Raw genomic sequence first — 15,310 nt, 5'->3', positions numbered from 1 at the left:
TTTTTGTGTGTGTGTTGTTTTTTTTTTTAACTTATTTTATTTAAGACAGGAGAAAAAAAAAAAAAAAAAAAAAAGGAAAAACGATAAGAGAGAGAGAGAAAAAAAAAACAAAATTCTCCAAAATAACTGCAATAAATAGCAAATAAGTTAAAGCGGCGGCGTCTCAGCCGCTGACGTCGACTCCCGGGGGTCTGCGTCCCCCCCACGCTAACGGCCCCACGCCCCCCCCCCCCCCGTCCCCCCCCCTAAATCAACTCAGCAGGTACCAAACCCCCAAAAAAAGGGGAAAAAAGAGAGAGACACCCCCCACCCACCCCCGGCCCGCCCTCCTCCCCCCCCCCCAATTATGTACAGCGGGGAGCGGCGGGTGTAAACGTGGGGTTGGGGGGCTGGGGGGGGGGCACCAGGGTGGGGGAGGGGGGGTGTGGGGTGGGGGGCACTGGGTGTGACCCCCTTTTGGCTGGTGGGTTTGGCCTCGTGTCCCTTGGGGGTCTCCGCTCCAGCTTCTCGGGGTCCCCGCACCCCCCTTTCCCCCCCCCCTCCCCCTCCCCATCTCCTCCCTCCCCTTCCCCTTCCCCCCCCCCCATCCCAGATTTCGGATGTTTTGGGCTCAGCTTTGGGTGCTCCACGGGGCCGTCACGTGGTGATCGGGCCGGGACCTCCCGGTTCCGAATCTTCCCGGTACCGAAAAGTCCCGGTGCCGATGTCCCCAATTCCTGCTGCTCCGGCTCCGTGCAGCACCCAGAGCACCCCAGGTGTGGCTGTGCCATGGGGGGGGGGGGAGGGGGGGTGCAGCCCTTTCCCCCCCCCCCCCCCCCCCCCCCATAATGCCGGGTCAGTGAGGGGAAACTGAGGCAGGGGGGGGGGTTGAAGCGGGGTGGCAGTGTGTGTGTGGGGGAGGGGGTCCCGCTGTGCCCTGGCACGGCCACCCAAGGGTGCTGGGGGTAGGGTGGGAGGTGGCAGTGCCGGGGTGGTGCCCCCCCAGCTCTGGGGGGGGGGGCTGTGTGTGTGTTTGTGTCCCGTCCCCCCCCCCCCCTTGGCGGGATCCTCCCCCCCCCCCCCGGCTTGGAGCTGGTTTTGGTCCTGTTTGGTGAGAAAAAAGCTCCAAGCAGGGTCCCCCTGGGGGGGTGGGCAGGGCCCTGCAGGGAGCAGAGGGGTCTTAGGGTGGGGGGGGGGGGGAAAAAGGTGGGTGACACCCCCCACCCACCCAGGGCAGACTCGGGGGGTGTCGCTGGCACCCGGGGTCCAGTCTGGACTGGGATGGACTGGGAGGGAGAAAGGGGCGGTTCCGGCTCGGTCCTGGAGGGGGGGTCCATCCTTCCTGAGCGTGTGGGGGTCTGTGTCCCCCCCCCAGCAGGACCGAGCCCCCCCCCCCCCCCCCCCGGGCACCGCTGGGGGGGTGTAGGGTGGGGGCAGGGGGTGGGGGGGGGGGTCTGCTCTGCGATGGGGGCACCCAAGGGTGCTCCAGAGCCTCCGGACCTGGGGGGGGAGAGATGGAGGAGGAGGAGGGGTTAAACGGAGTTGGGGGGGCTGAGGAGGGGTCCGGGGGGGGTCCTGGGGTCTCACCAGGCTCAGTAGGGCCGATTGGCATCTTTGGGCCTCTTGAGCTGCACCTTGAGGCGTTTCATCCCGATCTGGAACCCGTTCATGGCCTGGATGGCGGCCTGGGCGCTGGCAGGGTTGTCAAAGCTGACAAAGCCTGGGGGACAGGGGGGACAATGGGGACAGGGGGGACAATGGGGACAGGGGGGACAGTGGGGCAGTGGGGACAGGGGGGACAGGGGGGACAATGGGGACAGTGGGGCAGTGGGGACAGGGGGGACAGGGGGGACAGTGGGGACAATGGGGACAGTGGGGCAGTGGGGACAGGGGGGACAATGGGGACAGTGGGGATGCAGATGGGCTACTCGTGTCCAACAGCCCCTGGTGGGATGTCCCCATGTCCTGCCCGTGCTGTCCCCATCCCTGTTGACCCCGTTCCTGGTGTCCCCATCCCCAGTGTCCCCATCTTTGACACCTCCATCCCCACGTCCCCATCCCCGATATCCCCACGTCCCCACTGTCCCCTCCCCGGTGTCCCCATCTCTGACACCTCCATCCCCAGTGTCCCCATCCCCAATATCCCCATCCCCGATGTCCCATCCCCCAATGTCCCCCCCCCAATGCCCCCCCCCGATGTCCCCATCTTTGACACCTCCATCCCCAGTGTCCCCATTCCCATGTCCCCATCCCCAATATCCCCATCCCCAGTGTCCCCATCTTTGACACCTCCATCCCCATGTCCCCATCCCCAGTGTCCCCCCCCCATGTCCCCCCCCCAGGTGTCCCCATCTTTGACACCTCCATCCCAAATATCCCCATCCCCAGTATCCCCATCCCCAACGTCCCCCCCCGGTGTCCCCATCCCCAGTGTCCCCATCTTTGACACCTCCATCCCCAGTGTCCCCATTCCCATGTCCCCATCCCCAATATCCCCATCCCCAATGTCCCCCCCCAGTGACCCCATCCCAGGTGTCCCCACCTTTGACACCTCCATCCCCACGTCCCCATCCCCAAAATCCCCATCCCTGATGTCCCCTCCCCCAATGTCCCCTCCCCGATGTCCCCTCCCCGATGTCCCCCCCTGGTGTCCCCATCCCCAGTGTCCCCATCTCTGACACCTCCATCCCCAATATCCCCATCCCCGATGTCCCATCCCCCAATGTCCCCCCCCGGTGTCCCCATCCCCGGTGTCCCCATCCCCGCTGTCCCCCCCCGCTGTCCCCCCCCGCTGTCCCCGTCCCTACCGAAGCACTTGCTCTGGTTGGTGGCTCTGTCCACAAAGACCTTGGCGGAGATGACGTTTCCGAAGGGGAGGAACATTTGTAGGATCTCGGAGTCAGCGAACTCCTGGGGCAGGTGGTAGATGAAGATGTTACAGCCCTCGGGGCCTGCGGAGGGAGCGGAGTCACAGCGGGCGGGGGGCTCCGGCCCCGCACCCCAAACCTGCCCCGCGACCCCGGGGGGACCCCCCGCCCCATCCCCTGCAGGGACCTCACAGCTCCTGGACACCCCAAATCCCCCCCCCCGAGCATCCCTGGGGACCCCAAGCCCCCCCCCCGTGCACCCATGGGGACCCCAAACCCACCCCATGGATCCCTGGGGACCCCAAACCCACCCCGTGCACCCATGGGGACCCCAAACCCCACCCCATGGATCCCTGGGCACCCCAAACCCACCCCACGGATCCCTGGGGACCCCAAACCCACCCCGTGCACCCATGGGGACCCCAAACCCCACCCCACGGATCCCTGGGGACCCCAAACCCACCCCGTGCACCCATGGGAACCCCAAACCCACCCTGAGCATCCCTGGGGACCCCCAAACCCACCCCATGGATCCCTGGGGACCCCCAAACCCACCCTGAGCATCCCTGGGGACCCCAAACCCACGCTGTGCACCCATGGGGACCCCAAAACCCACCCTGAGCATCCCTGGGGACCCCCAAACCCACCCTATGGATTCCTGGGGACCCCCAAACCCACCCTGAGCATCCCTGGGGACCCCAAAACCCTATCCCAGGCACCCACGGGGACCCCCAAACCCACCCTGCGCACCCACAGACACCTTGATCCCCCCCTCGTGTGCCCCCCCAAATCCTGGCGGGGGGTGGGGGCACCCCCAGCCCCTCCCCCTGGCCCTGGGGGGGGGGTGTTCTTTGGGGGGGTCCCTGGGGGGGTCTCGGGGGTCTCTCACCTTCACGCTGCTGCTGCTGGGGGGGGGGGTGGGGGGGCGAGCAGAGGCCCCGGGGGGGCGAAGGCGGGGCTGACCAATCCATAGGCTGCTGGGTATGCGGCTGGGGGGAGAGACGGGGGTCAGCCCCCCCGGCACCCCCAGACCCACCCCAGTGCCCCCCAGTGCCACACAATGCTCCCCCAGTGCCCCCCAGTGCCTCCCAGTACACACCAGTGCCACACAATGCTCCCCCAGTACACACCCAGTACACACCAGTGCCACAAAATACCCCCCAGTGCCTCCCAGTACACACCAGTGCCACACAATGCCCTCCAGCGCCCCCCAGTGCTACATAATCCCTCCTCCCAGTGCCCTCCAATGCCTCCCAGTACACACCAGTGCCACACAACGCCCCCCAGTGCCTCCCAGTACACACCAGTGCCACACAATGCTCCCCCAGTGCCTCCCAGTACACACCAGTGCCACACAGTGCCCCCCAGCGCCCTCCAGTGCTACATAATCCCTCCTCCCAGTGCCTCCCAGTGCCCTCCAATGCCTCCCAGTACACACCAGTGCCACACAACGCCCCCCAGTGCCTCCCAGTACACACCAGTGCCACACAATGCTCCCCCAGTGCCTCCCAGTACACACCAGTGCCACACAATGCTCCCCCAGTGCCTCCCAGTACACACCAGTACCATACAATGCCCCCCAGTGCCCTCCAGTGCCTCCCAGTACACACCAGTGCCACACAGTGCCCCCCAGCGCCCTCCAGTGCTACATAATCCCTCCTCCCAGTGCCTCCCAGTGCCCTCCAATGCCTCCCAGTACACACCAGTGCCACAAAACGCCCCCCAGTGCCTCCCAGTACACACCAGTGCCACACAATGCCCCCCAGCGCCCTCCAGTGCTACATAATCCCTCCTCCCAGTGCCTCCCAGTGCCTCCCAGTGCCACACCTGTGTAGTGCTGCATGCCAGCGTACGCCTGCTGCAGGGGGTCCGGGGGGGCTGCGGGGCTCTGGGCTGGGAAGGGGGGGACCCCCCCGGCATAGACGGCCTCGGGGGCGGGGGGTCCGGCGGGCTGGGCCGGTACCGGGCTGTACCCGTTGACACTGAGCGGGGCCGCCATGGCCGGGACCGGGGTGGCTGCCATGGCCGGCGGCGTGCTGGTTCCTGAGGGGAGGGGACACCCGCGGCACCCCCACCCTGGGGTCACCTCCAGGGGCCCGGCCCCGGGGTCCCCCGTGTCCCCCACGTCCCCGTCCTGGGTGTCTTTCCTCCAGCCCCGGGGTCCCCAACCCCTTGTGTCCCCCCCAAACCTCTGGGGTCACTTCCAGGAACCAACCCCCAATGTCCCCAACCCTTGGGGTCACCTCCAGGAACCCATCCCGGGGGTCCCCAACCCTCAGGTTCACCCCCAAATCTCTGGGGTCACCTCCAGAAACCAACCCCCAGTGTCTCCAACCCTTGGGGTCACCCCCAAGCACCCCTCACCTGTGTCCCCCATGTCCCCCATGTCCCCATCCCTCGTGTCTTTCCTCCAGCCCCGGGGTCCCCAACCCTTGGGGTCACCCCCAACCCCCTGGTGTCACCTCCAAGAACCCAGCCCTGGGGTCCCCAACCCTTGGTGTCACCCCCAAAGCTCTGGGGTCACCTCCAAGAACCCAGCCCTGGGGTCCCCAACCCTTGGTGTCCCCCCCAAACCTCGGGGGTCACCTCCAGGAACCAACCCCCAGTGTCCCCAACCCTTGGGGTCACCTCCAGGAACCCATCCCGGGGGTCCCCAACCCTCAGGTTCACCCCCAAACCTCTGGGGTCACCTCCAGGAACCAACCCCCAGTGTCCCCAACCCTTAGGGTCACCCCCAAGCACCCCTCCCTGGTGTCCCCCGTGTCCCCCACGTCCCCATCCCTGGTGTCTTTCCTCCATCCCCTGGGGCCCCCAACCCTTAGGGTCACCCCCAACCCCCTGGTGTCACCTCCAAGAACCCAGCCCTGGGGTCCCCAACCCTTGGGGTCACCCCCAAACCTCTGGGGTCACCTCCAAGAACCCCTCCCTAGGGTCCCCAACCCTTGGGGTCACCCCCAAACCTCTGGGGTCACCTCCAGGAACCAACCCCCAGTGTCCCCAACCCTTGGGGTCACCCCCAAACCTCTGGGGTCACTTCCAGAAACAAACCCCCACTGTCCCCAACCCTTCGTGTCACCCCCAAACCTCTGGGGTCACCTCCAGGAACCAACCCCCAGTGTCCCCAACCCTTGGTGTCACCTCCAAGAACCCATCCTTGGGGTCCCCAACCCTTAGGATCACCCCCAAACCTCTGGGGTCACCTCCAGGAACAAATCCCCACTGTCCCCAACCCTTAGGGTCACCCCCAAGCACCCCTCCCCTGTGTCCCCCATGTCCCCCATGTCCCCATCCCTCGTGTCTTTCCTCCATCCCTGGGGTCCCCAACCCTTGGTGTCACCCCCAAACCTCTGGGGTCACTTCCAGAAACAAACCCCCAGTGTCCCCAACCCTTCATGTCACCCCCAACCCTTGGGGTCACCCCCAAGCACCCCTCCCCAGTGTCCCCCATGTCCCCCACGTCCCCATCCCTGGTGTCTTTCCTCCATCCCCAGTGTCCCCAACCCCCTGGTGTCACCTCCAAGAACCCATCCTTGGGGTCCCCAACCCTTGGGGTCACCCCCAGACCTCTGGTGTCACCTCCAGGAACCAGCCCCCAGTGTCCCCAACCCTCCATGTCACCCCAACCCTTGGTGTCACCCCCAAGCACCCCTCCTCGGTGTCCCCCATGTCCCCCACATCCCCATCCCGGGTGTCTTTCCCTCATCCCCAGTGTCCCCAACCCTTGGTGTCACCTCCAAGAACCCATCCTTGGGGTCCCCAACCCTTGGTGTCACCCCCAAACCTCTGGGGTCACCCCCAAGAACCCCTCCCCGTTGTCCCTGTCCCTGGTGTCTTTCCTCCATCCCCAGTGTCCCCAACCCTTGGTGTCACCCCCAGGAACCCCTCCCTGGGGTCCCCAACCCTTTGTGTCCCCCCCAAACCTCTGGGGTCACCTCCAGGAACCAACCCCCAGTGTCCCCAACCCTTCGTGTCACCCCCAACCCTTCAGATCACCCCCAAGCACCCCTCCCCACTGTCCCCCGTGTCCCCCACGTCCCCATCCCCGGTGTCCCCCGTGTCCCCCCGGGTTCCAGGTGTCCCCTACCTGAGGAGGGGGGCAGGGGGGGTGGCAATGAGCCCGTTGGGGTTGACCGTGCCCATGTGCTGCATCTGGACGGCCATGGTGGCCATGGGGCTGAGGTAGGCCGAGTGGGCGGCCACCAGGGCTGCCTGCTGCTGCATCAGCTGTGGGGACAGAGCCTGACACCCCAGGGACACCCCAGGGACACCCCAGGGACACCCCAGGGACACCCCAGGGACACCCCAACCTCCCCCTCACCTCCCCCACCGGCCCCAGCTTGGGGCCCTCCACACCGACGGGCACCACCCCCCAGCACCCACGGGCTCCCCACACCCACCTCCCACCACCTCCCACCGTGGTTTCTGGGCTCCAGCACCCCTCGTGGGGCTCCAGCACCCCCCCCAGCACCCACCAAGAGGCACCCCTGGAGCTCCAGCACCCACCAAGAGGCACCCCTAGAGCTCCAGCACCTCCCAGCACCCACCCGTGGAGCTCCATCACCTCCCAGCACCCACCAAGAGGCACCTGTGGAGCTCCAGCACCTCCCAGCACCCATCAAGAGGCACCCGTGGAGCTCCAGCACCTCCCAGCACCCACCTGTGGAGCTCCACCACCTCCCAGCACCCACCCGTGGAGCTCCATCACCTCCCAGCACCTCCCTGTGGAGCTCATCACCCCCCAGCACCCACCAAGAGGCACCCCTGGAGCTCCAGCACCCACCAAGAGGCACCCCTAGAGCTCCAGCACCTCCCAGCACCCACCCGTGGAGCTCCATCACCTCTCAGCACCCATCAAGAGGCACCCATGGAGCTCCAGCACCTCCCAGCACCCACCAAGAGGCACCCGTGGAGCTCCAGCACCTCCCAGCACCCACCCGTGGAGCTCCATCACCTCTCAGCACCCACCAAGAGGCACCCGTGGAGCTCCAGCACCTCCCAGCACCCACCAAGAGGCACCTGTGGAGCTCCAGCACCTCCCAGCACCCATCAAGAGGCACCCCTGGAGCTCCAGCACCTCCCAGCACCTCCCTGTGGAGCTCCAGCACCTCCCAGAACCCACCCATGGAGCTCCATCACCTCCCAGCACCCACCAAGAGGCACCTGTGGAGCTCCAGCACCCCCCAGCACCCACCAAGAGGTACCCGTGGAGCTCCAGCACCTCCCAGCACCCACCAAGAGGCACCCCTGGAGCTCCAGCACCTCCCATAGCACACGAGGAGCTCCACACCCCACCCACACCCCACCCACGCCCCACCCACGCCCCACCCGTGCCCCACCCGTGCCCCACCCACCCTACCGCCTGCGTGTAGGCGCTGTAGGCCCCGAACTGGAGGGCGATGGGGCTGAACATCCCCAGCTGGGTGGCCACCTGCTGCATCCGCCGCAGCCCCCGCTCCTTCTCCGTGTCCGCAAACTTCACCACCAGGCTGGAGGAGGCACCCTGGGAGGGGACAGCACGGGGACACGGGCTGTGGGTGGGCTGCCGGGACCCCCACCCAACTGGGAGGGTGGTGGTGGGGAGGGGGTGGTGGGATGGGGGTGGTGGTGGTGATGATGGAGGTGGTGGGGTGGGGGTGGGGGGGAAAATGGTGGGGATGGAGATGGTGGAGATGATGGTGGTGGAGATGATGATGAGGATGATGATGATGGTGGAGATGGTGGGATGGGGAAAATGGTGGGGATGATGATGATGAGGAGGAGGATGATGATGGTGGGATGGTGGGATGGGGGTGGGGAAAATGGTGGGGATGAGGATGATGATGATGATAATGATGATGATGATGGTGGGATGGTGGGGGTGGGGAAAATGGTGGGGATGATGAAGGGGGTGAGGATGATGGTGGAGATGATGATGATGATGATGATGATGATGATGGTGAGATGGGGGTGGTGGGGATGGAGATGGTGGGATGGGGGTGGTGGTGGGGAAAATGGTGGGGATGATGATGGTGGAGATGATGATGAGGATGATGATGGTGGAGATAGTGGGATGGGGGAAATGGTGGGGATGATGGTGGTGGAGATGATGGAGATGGGATGATGGTGATGGTGGGGAAAATAGTGGGGATGATGAAGGGGATGATGATGGTGATGATGATGAAGATGAGGGTGGTTGTGGGGATGATGGGGGAGGTAATGATGGGGATGATGAGGATGATGATGATGATGGTGGGATGGTGGGGGTGGGGAAAATGGTGGGGATGATGAAGGGGGTGGGGATGATGGTGGAGATGATGATGAGGATGATGATGGTGGAGATGGTGGGATGGGGGTGATGGGGATGGAGATGGGGATGATGGTGGTGGAGGTGATGATGAGGATGATGAAGATGAGGGTGTGGTGAGGATGATGGAGAAGGTAATGATGGGATGAGCGATCGATGATGGTGGCATGGTGGTGGTGGGAAAATTGGTGGGGATGATGAAGGGGGTGGGGATGATGGTGGAGATGATGATGATGGTGAGATGGGGTGGGAAAATGGTGGGATGGTGATGGTGAGGATGACTGCTCTGCAGATGCGGTGGTGGTGGAGGATGGTCGGCAGGTAATTCCAGGATTGCATCTGCATCGTAGCTGCAGGATGTGGATGCGGCTGCTGAGGATGAGGATGCTGAGGCTGATGCTGGGCAGGGGCACTGCTGGTGCTGTCCCCGCTGTCCCCTCTCACCGGCAGCGTGCGGCTCCCGTGGAGCGCGGCGATGGCCGCTTGGGCCTCCGCGTGGCTCTGGAACTTAACGAAGGCACAGCCTGGGGACAGGGACGGGGACAGGGACAGGGACAGGGATGGGGGGTCAGTACCGGGGGCAGGGGGGGTCCCCACCCCCCCGAGGCCACCCCCCCCCCAGCCCATCCCTGTCCCACACCCACCCCGAGGAGCCCCTCTCCAGCCCTCTGAGCCCCCTCGGCTCATTCCCTCCCCGGAGTCCCCGGATTCCCGGATTCCCCGGACCCCCCCAGACCCCACCGGGCCCCCCCAGAACCTTTGCTGGTGCCGTCGGGGCCGCGCAGCACCGTGCACTCGTCGATGGTTCCGAAGGGCTCAAACATCTTCCGCACGTCCTCGTCCGCCTGCTGCTTGCTCAGCATCCCCACAAAGAGCTTCCGGTCCTCTGGGGGGGACAGGGGACACGGGGACAGCGGGGTGGGGACCCCCCCGGCACTGGGGTGGGACCCCGGGGAACCCAGGATGGGCTGGGACCCCCAGGATGGGGACACGGGGACAGTGGGGTGGGCTGGGACCCCCAGGATGGGGCCACAGGGACATTGGGGTGGGCTGGGGGACACGGGGGACGTTGGGGTGGGCTGGGGACCCCCAGGATGGGACATGGGGACACTGGGGTGGGCTGGGGACCCCCAGGATGGGGACATGGGGACACTGGGGTGGGCTGGGGACCCCCAGGATGGGGACATGGGGACAGTGGGGTGGGCTGGGGACCCCCAGGATGGGGACATGGGGACACTGGGTGGGCTGGGGACCCCCAGGATGGGGACACAGGGACACTGGGATGGGCTGGGGACCCCCAGGATGGGGACACGGGGACATTGGGGTGGGGTGGGGACCCACAGGATGGGTACATGGGGACATGGGGACATTGGGGTGGGCTGGGACCCCCAGGATGGGACATTGGGGTGGGCTGGGGACCCCCAGGATGGCGACATGGGGACATTGGGGTGGACTGGGACCCCCAGGATGGGGACATTGGGGTGGGGTGGGCCCCCTCTGGACAGTGGGGTAGCAGAAGCAGGGACCCCCTTGGGGTGTCCCTGGGGTCTGGGGGGGCTCTGGGGACCCGTGGGAGGGGGCACGGGGGGGAGGTGTGAGGGGGGGCATGGAGGGGGTGGGGGGGACATGGGGAGGGGGTGTGGGGAGGGGGCTTTGGGGGGGGGGGGCGGTACCTCCTCGGCTCTCACTGTCCGCAGGTTTGACCTGGATGGGTCGGTTCATCTGGGGGGGCAGAGGGGACATGGGGACACAGCCCCCCCAAACACCCCCCCTCCCAAAACCCCCGGGGGGGGGACCCGGGCGTCCGGCCGCAAACACCCCTCCCGCCCCAACCCCCCGAGGATGCTCCGGTCGCCATGGCAACCCCGGCCCGCATCCCGTTACCCGGCAACGCCACCGTGGGGGGCCCGGATGCGCTAATGAGCCCCCCCCCTCCCCCCGACCCTAATTACGGGGGGATGGGACCGCGCCCCTCCACCCCCCCCCCCCTTCCCCAAATCCCCGTAACCCCAGAGACCCCGGGGGGGGTAGGGCGCAGATGCCCGGTAACCATGGCAACGGCAGAGCGGGCTCCATGGCAACCGCCCACTCATCCCCAATTTACCCACTCATCCCCAATTTCCCCAATCCCCGTTGCCAGGCAACGCTGCTGACATCATCAGCGCTCGCGATAAACAATGACGGGGATGGGGGGGGGGGGGGCCGAGGAGGGGGGTGTGAACGGAGATTTGGGGGATGGGGGGGGACACCCCTGGGCCCGCGCTGATCCCACCCCCCCCCCCCCCCAATCCCGCCACGGGGGATGCGTTGTGCTCCATCCCGCAAAACGAGGGGGGGGGAAGGGTTTGGGGGGGGGGGGGGGGCTCAGCCCCATTGACCCCAGGCGGCCCCTTTCCCCCGCCGAAAGCGAAGGTGGCCCCAAAGCCCCCAACGCCCCCACCCCCCCGCCCCAGATGGTGCTGGAAATGCCCCCCCGGGGGGCACTAATCCCCCCTAAATCCCCCGCGGGACCGGGATCAACCCAGGGCGGGGGGAAACGGCATGGGGGGGGGGGGCACCCAACATCCCCCGATGGCCTCGGGACCCCCCCCAACATCGCCCCCCCCCCCCCCATGTTGCGGGGTGCGGGGGGGGTCCGGATCACCCAGTCCCCACACTCCCGGTGGGGTGGGGGCAGCTGCCGGGGCGGGGCCGCCCCTAATCCCCCCCCCCCCGTCAAATCCCCCCCGGGATTTACATCCCCCAAATCCCCGGATTATCCCGGCGAAGCCAAATCCCCCCCCCCCCAGGGCCCGCGGGACACGCGCGGCCCCACCCGAGGTGCGGGGGGGGGGGGGGGAAGACAACGACCCCCCCGAAGCCCCCCCGCACCCCCATTTCCCTCCACCCCCCCCTCCCCAAAAGATCCCCGCGAGGCCTCGGCCGCCCCCAACACCCACTTTGGGGGGGGGGGATGGGTGGTGGAGCCCCCCCCCCTCAGCTGCAGCGGGGGGGGTGGGGGCACCCGGACTCATGGGTCCCATCGCCCCCCCCCAACTCCCCCCGCCCCCCCCCCCCCAAGGCTTTGTTAGCTCAGCTGCCCGCCCGGCAACGCTTCGTTAGCGCTCGGCCCTCATTAAAGCGCTCCCGGCGACGCGGGGGGGGGGCTGGAGGGGGGGGGGGGCCACACGCTATCTATAGACCCCCCCCCCCGGGCAGATGTTCGAGGGGTGCCCCCTCCCCCCCTTCCTCCCCCCCCCATCCATCACCCACCCCCAATAAAAAAATAAAAAAATAAAATAAAAAAAAAAGGTGGGGTCCCTCGGACGCTCGGGTCCCCCCCGGGGGTGATGTGTGGGGAAGGGGGGGGGGGGGGTGGAGAAGGAAGAGGGGGGGTTATGGGGGCCCCAAGGGGGGGTCCCCAGGGTGGGTCCCGGCCCCCACTCACCCCCGGGAGGGTTTTCTGCTCGTGCAGGGCGCTCTGCGCCTTCAGGGCCGACTCGCGGGCCGAGTAGGTCAGGAAAGCGCATCCTGGGGGGGGGGGGGAAAGGGATGGGGGGGTGCGGGACCCCCCCGGACCCCGCACCCACAGCCCACCGCCCCTGGAGCACCCTCCCCCCCCCGTGGCACCCAGACCCTCTATAGCGCTCAGGCCCCACGGCCCCGTATGGCACCCAGACCCCCCCCCCTATAGCACCCAGAACCCCCCCAGCACCCAGCCCCCCCCCATCCCATAACCCCCAGACCCCCTATTTCAGAGGGCGCCATCCCCAGGGCCCCCCCCTCTGCCCCCCGGGCCCAGGCAAGGGACAGGGACGTGTCCCCAAGATGCCAGCCCGGGGGGGGGGGATGGGGGGGTTGTCCCCATGTCCCCTCCAGCCCGGGGGGTGTCCCGGGTGTCAGGGTCCCGTACCCCCCCCCAATTCCACTCACGTGGGGCCTGAGCTCACCCCGCCAGTCCCGGGGGGGGCAACCGGTGATTTGGGGGGGTGGGGGACACCCATTGTACCCCCCTCCCCATCACCCCCCCCCATCCCCCATCACAGCCCCGGTTCCCCCCCCCCCCCAAACACCCCACCCACCCACACAACACCCAGACCCGGCCCCGCCGCCCACGGACACCCCCAGCGCCCACCCAACACCCCCCCGCACCCCAACAACCCCCCCCGACGCCCCAGCCCCGCACCCGACACCCCCCGCACCCCAACCCCCACCCCCCCCGGGCTGGGGTCCCCCGGGGGGGGGGGGCGGTACCGGGGGGGCTACGGCTGCACCGGGGCCTGGGGCTGGGCGGGATGCTCAGGGCCTCGGGGCCGTTCCCGGTACCGGGAGGTGTTCCCGGGCCCGGTACCGGTGCAGTTCCCGGGCCCATTTCTGGTACCGGTGCCGTTGTCGGGGCCGTTCCCGGGGCCTGCGGCTGTGCCCGGCTCCCGGTGTCCCCCTCCCCGCTGTTCCCGGTGCCGTTTCCCGGTACCGGTTCCGGTGCCGGTTCCGGTTCCGTACCTTTGTGCATGCCGGTGTACTTGTCCTTGATGACTGTGAGCTCGTAGATTTTCCCGAACTGCTCGAAAATGGGTTTCAGGTCCTTCTCCTCCAGGTGCCGCGGGATCTGCCCCACGAAGAGTTTGATGGCGTCGGGCTCCTTCATGGGGCCAACGGAGGGGAACCGGTACCGGTACCGGGGCCGCTCCCGCCGCCCGCTGCGGCTCCCGCGATCGCCGGGAACGGGGCCGGGAACGGGGCCGGGACCGCTCCCACCGCCCGGGATCGGCTCCCGCTGGCGCTGCCCGGTACCCGGTACCCCGGTACCCGGTGCCGGTGCCCGGTGCCGGCCCGGCCGCGGCGCACACAAAGGACGAGGCGGCCCCGGGGCTCGGTCGGCTCCGGGGACGGGGCGCGGCGGGGCGGGGGCAGCTCAGCGCGGGGGGCGGCGCTCCCGGTGGCTCCCGCCGCTCTCCCGATGGAGCTGCCCGAACCCCGGTGCTGCCGGTACCGTCGGTACCGCCCGCCCGCCGCTCTCCGCCGCCCCGCTGCCCCCCCCCCGGCCCCCCGGTACCGGGGAGGGGGGCTCAGAGATCGGCCCGGTCCATGGACACCGCCACCCCCCCCCCCCCTCGCCGCCTTCCCGAGCCCCGCGCCGCCCGCTGAAGCTCCGGTACCGGTACCGGCACCGGCTCCGGACGGGCCCGGCACCGATCGCCGCTGCTTTTCTTCCCCGGTCGGGGCCGCCCCGCCCCGCCCCGCCCGGTGCTGATGTCAGAGCGGCACCGGGACCGGCACCGGGACTGCGTTCTGGGCACCGAACCGGGTACCGGGCCTAATACCGGGACCTGAGAACCGGGACTGTGTCCAGAGCACCGGGCGCTGGGTACCGGGCGGGAGTCGGCAGAAACACCGGGACCGAGATCGTGGCTGGGCAACCGGAACCGGGCCCGGGGAACGGGACCGAGACCGGGCCGAGGCAAACCGGGCACCGACGCAAACAGCGGTACCGGTACCGGTTCTCCCGGGCTGGCCCACGGGGGTGTGGGTGTCACGGGGGGAGGCCCACGGGGGGGGGGTTCGGGTGCGCGCGCTCCGGTGCCGTATCCGCCCCCCCCCCCCCCCCCCGGCGCTGTCCCCGGTGCTGAACGGCGGAACCGCCCCCCCCGTTGCCATGGCGACCGCGAGCGGCTAAAATGGCCGCTTCCCCCCCCAAAACGGGGGTGAATTCGTGTGCCCCCCACTCCCCCGCGTGTCCCCTTCGAGACCCCCCCAGAATCGCCCAAAACCCTCGGAATTCGCTTTAAAAAACAAAAACCCCAAACGGCCCCAAAACCCCCACCCCAGACACCCCCAAACTCCACGACCCCCCCCAAACCCAAATTGCCCCAAAACCCCCACCCCAACCCCCCCCAAACTCACGACTCCCCCCAAACGGCCCCAAAACCCCCACCCCAAACCCCCCCAAACCCCAAATGCCCCTAAAACCCCCACCCCAAACCCCCCCAAACCCCAAACGGCCCCAAAACCCCCACCCCAACCCCCCCCAAACTCCACGACTCCCCCCAAACGGCCCCAAAACCCCCACCCCAAACCCCCCAAACCCCAAATGGCCCCAAAACCCCCAAACTCCACAACCCCCCCCAAACCCCAAACGGCCCCAAAACCCCCACCCCAGACCCCCCCAAACTCCACGACCCCCCCCAAACCCCAAATAGCA

General features: G+C 67.8%; 1 protein-coding gene across 1 annotated transcript; it reads right to left on the bottom strand.

Moving 5' to 3' along the window:
- Positions 1 to 1,009: 1,009 nt before the first annotated feature.
- On the bottom strand, positions 1,010 to 13,854 carry LOC139787784 (CUGBP Elav-like family member 3). The gene is given in 13 exon segments (XM_071727095.1): positions 1,010 to 1,479; positions 1,567 to 1,699; positions 2,787 to 2,930; positions 3,736 to 3,793; positions 3,795 to 3,835; positions 4,674 to 4,897; positions 6,940 to 7,070; positions 8,203 to 8,346; positions 9,574 to 9,653; positions 9,887 to 10,041; positions 10,802 to 10,851; positions 12,557 to 12,639; positions 13,612 to 13,854. Coding segments are annotated over 12 exon segments (1,383 nt in total). The 5' UTR covers positions 13,757 to 13,854; the 3' UTR covers positions 1,010 to 1,479; positions 1,567 to 1,571.
- Positions 13,855 to 15,310: the final 1,456 nt, after the last annotated feature.

Source organism: Heliangelus exortis, chromosome 27 (assembly GCF_036169615.1).
Source record: "Heliangelus exortis chromosome 27, bHelExo1.hap1, whole genome shotgun sequence".
Classification (NCBI taxonomy): Eukaryota; Metazoa; Chordata; class Aves; order Apodiformes; family Trochilidae; genus Heliangelus; species Heliangelus exortis.
This window is presented reverse-complemented; position numbering and strand designations above follow the sequence as displayed.